The sequence below is a fragment of the Mastomys coucha genome, unplaced genomic scaffold (assembly GCF_008632895.1).
Source record: "Mastomys coucha isolate ucsf_1 unplaced genomic scaffold, UCSF_Mcou_1 pScaffold19, whole genome shotgun sequence".
Lineage (NCBI taxonomy): Eukaryota > Metazoa > Chordata > Mammalia > Rodentia > Muridae > Mastomys > Mastomys coucha.
In genome coordinates, this window is record NW_022196901.1 from 23,918,414 (window position 1) to 23,926,806 (window position 8,393).

General features: G+C 39.5%; 1 protein-coding gene across 6 annotated transcripts in view; it reads right to left on the reverse strand.

Annotated features, from left to right (window-relative positions):
• Lmbr1 (limb development membrane protein 1) overlaps positions 1–8,393 on the reverse strand; it is a 155,032-nt gene that overhangs the window by 127,955 nt on the left and 18,684 nt on the right. For all 6 annotated transcript variants that reach the window (XR_004121481.1, XM_031380269.1, XM_031380266.1 and 3 more), the window contains exon 2: positions 3,337–3,409. Coding sequence is in view for 5 of the 6 variants with exons in the window: in XM_031380269.1 (XP_031236129.1) it covers positions 3,337–3,409 (73 nt within the window). In the remaining variant the exon portion in view is untranslated. The remainder of the gene's footprint in view (positions 1–3,336; positions 3,410–8,393) is intronic.

Sequence of the window (8,393 nt, forward strand, 5' to 3'; positions counted from 1 at the left end):
TGAATGTAACCTGTTCTCTGTGGGCTGAGAATAAAGTCACTCACTCAAGCCAAATAGCTTTGACCATAACAGGAAGTCTGTATCCAAAAATCATGCCTACAGTTCATTCCTCGGCGCAGCAGAACTGTCAACTCTCAGCTTAGCTACGATGGAGTAAAATCCTTTGGTGATGTGAGGGTCATTGAAGTACAGCCTTATTACAATGAAATTCAATGTCTAAAAATTGTTCTTATTTTGGGCTTGTACCATAGTAAGAGCCAAGATTTTTGTTTGTTTTGTTTTGTTTTGTTTTTTTCAAGACAGGGTTTCTCTGTGTAGCTCTGGCTGTCCTAGAACTCACTCTGTAGACCAGGCTGGCCTCGAACTCAGAAATCTGCCTGTCTCTGCCTCCCAAGTGCTGGGATTAAAGGCGTGTGCCACCACCGCCCGATACAAAACAAACAAAAAGACTTTATATATTTATGTTCATTTAAGAAAATACTAGTAGTGATGTATTATTTTGAAATATACAGTTAATATATTTGGAGTTATTTAAAATTTATATTGAGAATAATGTATTTTCACTATTGCTGTAGATGAGCATCTACAGAAGACTGTTAAATTGATTGTTGTTTTATATCAAACAACTTTTATAATACTCATTTTTATTGTTATAATATTTTATAAATTTTAAGGAATATGACAAAAAAGATATTGTAGGTATCGAAGGGGGGTCTCTGGGAGAAGTAGGGGTACAAAAGGGAGACAAGAATGTGATGTAATTCTATTTACTTAAAATATGTTTTTAAATGTTAACAAATTCAGATAAATTGAAATCTTGTAACTTTTCTCATCATGATGCAATAAAAGTTTAAAAATAAATAAATTAATTAATTAATTAATAAGAAAACTTAAAACCACAGAACCATTGTGAAATGCAGGTAGACAATGTCAGGATAAGTTTGGGTTATTAATGACCAACAGACATTTCTATTATAAAACAGAACTTATGCACTTTTTTTTTTTTTTAGTTTTTCTAAGTAGAGGAAATGATAAGATCTTCTTAAACCACCCTAAACTACCTTTGTGATGGTTTGTATATGCTCAGCCCAGGAAGTGGCACTATTAGGAGGTGTGGCCCTGTTAGAGTAGGTGTGTCACTGTGGGTGTGGGCTGTAAGACCCTCATCCTAGCTGCCTGGAAGTATTCTGCTAGCAGCCTTCAGATGAAGATGAAGACCTCTCAGCTCCTCCTGCACCATGCCTGCCTGGATGCTGGCATGTTCTTGTCTTGATGATAACCTCTGAACCTATAAGCCAGCCCCAGTTAAATGTTCTTATAAGAGTTGCCTTGGGCATGGTGTCTGTTCACAGAAGTTAAACCCTAACTAAGAAAACCTTAGACAGCATCTCAACAATTCAAAAGCATTGTCCAAGTTACAGAAAAAAAAATATCATTTTCCATATCTTTTTAAGTAGCAGGCAGACTCCATCAAGATATCTTCTTTATCCCCTCTTCCTTTCTCAGGCCTCCTAGACACCATTTCTTTTGCTTTCATTCATAAAGTTACCAGCTAAAGGGACTATGTAAGTACATAAATATTGCAAAATCTTCCAATCCTTCCAGCTCTTCATCTGTCTCATGTCCTGGAAGGCTCTCCTTGAGCCTCTGGACCTCTGGAAACTCTCTAGCTTCAATGTCAGTGGTGTGTTTTAGCCATTCTTTGCAGTGTCTGTCCTGAATTACAGGCTTCCCAAAATAACTTTATAGTCAAAGTTACCACAAAATCACATTCATGATTAATTTTTATCCTGCTACCTCCACACCTGCTACCTCCACATCACCAAGTCTGGAGAAAAGGTCCACTGTCTCCTTATCCATATCCAACATTCAATCCAACCAACAAGGTCCATAGTCTTCTCATTCCCTGCAACTATTGGATTAACCAAAAGATCATCTAAATCTACAGTTTTCCTGTACATCACCCTTAACTTCCCCTTGAACAATGCATTCATGTTTTTCATTTGTACCCTACCCTCTCTTTTCTTCTATGTGTGTAATCTATAAAGCAATGCGACAAGATATCTTTAAAACAACTGGGGAACTGTCTTGAATCTGCAGATCTTCACATTTCTGGCAGATTACAGGATCCCAGAAACACTTCCAAACAGTCGCAGAGCCAGGTGATGGCTGTAAAGCAACATACTGCAACAAGAGTTGTTCCTTTTATCTCTCTCAAGTTTGATAAATGATATTATATCAAAGAATCTTTAATACAAGTATCATACAGCAATTGACCATTAGCACAACATCACAGATAGACAATACTATGATTAAAAAATAGCTGAGAATTAGCAGAAAGTAGTAAGGATTCTGCCAGAATATATATAAAATACTAATCTAAAACTCTGAACTCATCAGTCCATTAAAAAAATAAAGATATAAAAAACCCTCTGATTAACTCAGGACAAAATGAAATAATACATGATACTATCCAATTGAATATCAATACAATTATAGGTACTTTAAATTTTATATTGCTTTAGAGAAGGAAAACAAGAGGCTGGAGAGATGGCTCAGCACTTAAGAGCACTTGCTGCTCCTGCAGAGGTCTCAAGTTTGATTCACAGCAATTACATGGAGGCCATTTTTACCTCCAGTTCCTGGGGATCCAACACCCAGGAACTCTGCAGACATGAGGCATGCATTAGTGCAAAAATACATAGGCAGACAAAACACTATAGCACATAAAACAAAAATAAGTAAATAAATACATCTTTCTGAACAAAAGGAAATCAGAGAGAAGGAAGGAAGGAAGGGAGGGAGGAGGAAAAGAGGGAAGGAAGGGAGGGAGGGAGGAGGAAAAGAGGGAAGGAAGGGAGGGAGGGAGGAGGAAAAGAGGGAAGGAAGGGAGGGAGGGAAGAGGAAAAGAGGGAAGGATGGGCAGACACGACGGTTCTGTAGTGAGAAAATGAACGGGGCTGGGATGTCTAGGATGCTCAGTTAGAACCAGCCACAAAGAATCAAACACCCTCATAAACTCTGGAATTTCCTAGGTACTAAATAGCCAATGCTATTCTTAGTTAGGCATGAGAGCTGTGATAAGCAAGGACTCTGGTCTGGGCTAGGCAAGTGGCTGAGGGCAGCTGGGTTCCCTGGGGGCTATTTTTAGTACTAGGGGTAACAGTAAGTACTATTTACCTTTAGTATTTTTAGTATTTAGTATTCTTAGGACCAGGCAACTATTTACTTCGGCCATCAGCATATTCAGCATGGCTGCACTGTGTGGGTAGAGCACATATACCACCCCAGATACCCAGCCCTGATGAAAGCTGTAACATATCTGTTTCTACTTACCAGATTTTCTCTTGTATCTTCTAATGATGAAGTAGGAAACAATGTAGAGAATGGCAAAAAGAAGAAAACATATCTGAAACAAAGAAATTTAATAGGTCATTTACATTTTAATAGGTCATTTTTATAACCAACAAAAGATACATCTTTGGTATTTAAAGGAAATGAAGGATCTATAACTACTGAAAAGTAAAACTTATGGAAACTTCACAAATGTAACATTTTGATAAAAAATATTAATATGTGAACTGGTCGATTATTCTACTTAATACTATTTTGGTGAGAAAGACCAGTTTAAAGTTTTTCTGTTTTCATAACTTGAGAAAATGTTTTTCAAAGTTATGTGAAGGCATAAAGAGCCAAACCATCATCAACAATTCTGAAAACTGAAATTAATGAGCCCACATTATCCTCCTGAAAAGTAAAGCATGCTAAGAGTTGCAGTAAAGTGTGGTGGGTGTCCTGGCACCACAACTTGACAGATTCAGTCACATGGAGCTTTAGCATAAAAGAAGCATCACAGATCAATGTGGAGTAAAAAAATAACTGTTCAGCTGGGCAGTGGTGGCGCACGCCTTTAATCCCAGCACTTGGGAGGCAGAGGCAGGCAGATGTCTGAGTTCTAGGCCAGTCTGGTTTACAAAGTGAGTTCCAGGACAGCCAGGGCTATACAGAGAAATCCTGTCTCAAAAAACCAAAAAGGAAAAAAAAAAAAAACTGTTCTGTAAATATTCCACATACTAAGATTAAAATTAAAATTCCTTATTCAACTGTGGTTTAAGTCTTAAAGATAAATTCCACTTACTTTGTCTAATAAAAACTGTGCAGGATTACTATATGTGACCTGAAGTTCCACTCTCCACACATGGCAATGTCCTCCCCACTGTACTACTAGTTAATGGAGAAAGAAGCTCACCGGCTTATCACTACTGATTAGAACTTAAAATATACTCTCAAGGATTTTAACACACAGTGCACTGTTCTTCACAACATCATTAGATCAGCAGGCCTACTAAACTCACCCTTATGAACTCTGGCACCCACTGGCCACACATCAACCCTCAGTCCATTTTCTGGTATACTCTTTACTTCTATGAGCTCAAATTGTTTAGTTTAGACTTTATTTGGCAGAAGTTCTCCAGATTATCCCTTGATGCCCTACATGACACAATTTTCTTAAGGCTGAATGGTACACATCAGGATTACTACATTTTCTTTACCTATTCATCTATACTAGCACACACACATCAGTTGTCTCTATAACCTGACATGGTGAACCCTGAGCACAGTGTCTCTCATAAACCAATTCATTTCCTTTGAATGTAGATCCAGAATAGAAGAGATAGACCACTTTACACATCTGCTTAGCATTCTGGAGGACACATTATGCTCTTCTGGTGCCAGTAGCACACAAGGCTTCCTTTTATTCCACATCCTCAACAGAACTTCTCTCTTGTTCTATGGAAGCAGCCATTACAACAGATATCAGGTGAATCTTCCTTTATATTTCTCTATGACAAAGGATGTTAAGTATATTTTCATATATCTGTTGTATATCTGTATATCTTGAGAAATGTCCACCCAAGTCTACCCATTTTTATTTAGGTCATATGTGTACACTGCACTTTACTTTTGTCAGAGCTGCGACAACAAATGGGTAAACAGGGAAGGTCAAGAAACAGGATACCATCAGGCGGTGGTGGCGCACACCTTTAATCCCAGCACTTGAGAGGCAGAGGCAGGCGAATTTCTGAGTTCGAGGCCAGCCTGGTCTACAGAGTGAGTTCCAGGATATCCAGGGCTACACAGAGAAACCCTGTCTCGGAAAACCAAAAAAAAAAAAAAAAAAAAAAAAAAAAAAAAAAAAAAAAAAAAAGAAAGAAAGAAAGAAAGAAACAGGATACCCACCAAAGACCAAATGCTAAAAATAAAGCCTCACTCAAGCTTATGGAGCATATTGAAAAAAGCCTTTCAACCTGCTGAAATCTAGTGAGCACTCTGAGCATGGGCTTCTCAGTATGAGTTGGTGGACATGTAATAAAAAAAGACTTCAGACTTGGTCGTAGTCATCCCTGTCTAAGTCATCCACTTAGAAAACAACACTGAAATGGAGAGGAGCACCACAAACTGCGTGTCAACATCCTCATAATACATGTGGGAGACTTATGGAACACAATCCTAATATCTGTTCTGGAAGCCTAAAGATGTTAAGAATGCTGGCTAAGTCAGGTGGTAGCGGTACACACTTTTAATTCCAGCATTCAGGGAGGTAGAAGCAGACAGATCTCTGTGAGTTCAAGGCCAGCTGGTCTACAGAGAGAGTTCCAAGACAGCCAGGGCTACACAGAGAAATCCTATCTCAAAACAAAAGAAAAAAAATTGACTAATAAGAGGATGCTAGTAGAGTTACAACCTCCACATGAAATCCTCTGAAGCACAGAAAATGGGTCAACAGAAAATTCAAATGCTGGTGAAGAAACATAAAAAAATAGTAGTCTACAAAGCAATGGACGTCAGGCTCCATGAGCAAGCAAAGAGAGAAACTTGGCTGTAAAACAATGAATCTTAAAGTTACAATAGGATGTCAGATGGCAACAGAGGCTTCCTGAACTGACTCATTACTAAGTCGTCTGCTGTGGGCTTGCTACATCTAGGGACACTAGTGAGCAAAAGCGTACCCTTATGACACATAACAGAAAGAGCAGGAACAATAAATATAAGCCAGGCGATGGTGGCGCAGGCCTTTAATCCCAGCACTTGGGAGGCAAAGGCGGGCGAATTTCTGAGTTCGAGGCCAGCCTGGTCTACAAAGTGAGCTCCAGGACAGCCAGGGCTATGCAGAGAAACCCTGTTCCGAAAAAACAAAAAACAAAAACCACAATAAATATAAATATAAATATATATCAGACAATTACATTACGGAGTATTTGAGAATGGGCCTAACAAAATAGGGAGTACCATTAGCAGTGGGACTCATCTCACCAGGATGTCACTTGAGGAAGAATGATAGGACAAGAGGAGCAAAACCAGCAGTGTGTGATGCAGAGATAACAGTAGTGTCAAAGACCTGAAGCAAGACGGCTCTGGTGTGTTCAAATGAAAAGAAAAAATAACAGATGACAATTCATCTGTTAACAATTCATAGGAGTCCAGGGCACAGAAGACTTTGTTACAGGTGCTAGTACTTACACATGGTAATTAACAAGTTGGCTATGATACCAAGGAAGACAGGAATCCATGTAAGACTCTGAACAGAGAGGTGGCATGATCAGACTAAGGGAAGAAATTCACCCCAATTGCTAGGGGACAAACACACACACACACACACACACACACACACACACACACACACTATATGTATGTCTGTATGTATATACGTATCAAGACAGAAGCATAGACCATAAACGAACTGAGCACAAAACAAGGCAGGAGAGACATCACTCAGACCTGTAGAGTGAAACATTAAGAAATGATTGAGTTATGGGTGTTTTGAAAGCAGGCCTGTTAGGATTTCTAAAAATAAACACAAAAGTTCTAGTCCTAGCCAGGCAGTGGTGGCACATGCCTTTAATCCTGGGAGGCAGAGGCAAGAAGATTTCTGAGTTTGAGGCCAGCCTGGTCTACAGAGTAAGTTCTAGGACAGCTAGGGCTATACAGAGAAACCTTGTCTTGAAAAACAAACAAACAAACAAACAAAAAGTCCTACTCCTGAGAAACTAGAAAGATTGAGTTGCAAAGTCCTTAGTCAGGAAGATTACAAAAGGAAATGGTTCAGAGGAGGAGCAGGCTCTGCTGAGTTTAAGATATACACTCAAAGGTGGAAAGCTGAGTGAGTAGATCTTTATAAACCTATACTGTTCATAGGACAGGTTAGACTACACATTAAAAAACAAAGAACAATCAGCAGATGACAATGTCCTGAGGCTATGGTGCAAATGCAGGCAGAGAAGATAAGTCTGAAAACAGCATAGCTCTCAGATGTTCCGAGGCTGCCAGGCAAGCAGTAACTAAGGGCAGGGCTTGCACCTAGGGCTTGCACATCTCACAACCCACATGAAGGAAAGGGGAATTTACAACAGTGTCAAATACTGCTGACAGGCCAAACACGATAAGGACAGAGGATTGACAACTGGATCTGGTGCCTTGAAATTCACTGCAACCTAAACAAGAGTTGTTTTTCTGGAGTAATGGAGACAAAAGCCTGGCTCAATCGGATTCCCAGAAAAGCTGGAAAGAGAAAGGCAAGCAGAGTTCATCCTTAGTGCTATCACAAAACAAAGGAGTTGTGAAGAGGAAACTCAAAGTCAAGACATTTTTTTAAAAGAGAAAAGTTACAGAAGGAAGAAAGAATAATCCAGCAGTCAGAATAAGAGAAGGAAATAGAGTAATGCTGAAATAACTATACAGCTGAGGGACTCACAGAAAATCTTTTTGTAAGTGAATCAAGGGGCAGGAAATGAGTGAGGGAGAAGAGAATAGAGATAAGGACCATACTAAGGCTGGTGGTGCAGTTGACAACTGGATTAGGCAGCATGAAAGTCACTGCAACTTTAACAAGAGACGTTTTCTGAAGCAGTGGAAACAAAAGCCTGGCTGAAGTAGATTCTGGGAAGAGCTAGAAAGAGAAAGGAGTAGGCCTGAAGGAGGAAAATGAGGAAAAAGAGGGTAGCTCCACTAATCTCTGCTCTCACCTCCTATGTTCTCTTCATTTGAGCACAGCAGAGCCATCCCACATCAGACCCTTGGAATCACTATTGTCTCAGCCTCTATGCCAACTCTCAGATGTCTGAATCTCACAACTCAATTCTTTGTCTCACAACTCTTCAGATGCCATCTTGACAAACTATGTCAATGGCCCTTCTGTTGATACTTTCTAAGCATGCACCAAGCATCATGGGAGACATCCGTGATTAGAGGAATAAAAGAGCAATGGGGGTCCCTGATCCACTTGGACTTGAGCTTTGTACAAGGAAAAAGGAATGGATCGATTTTCATTTTTCTACATGTTAACTGCCAGATGAGCCAGCACCATCTGTTGAAAATGCTGTCTTTTTTCCACT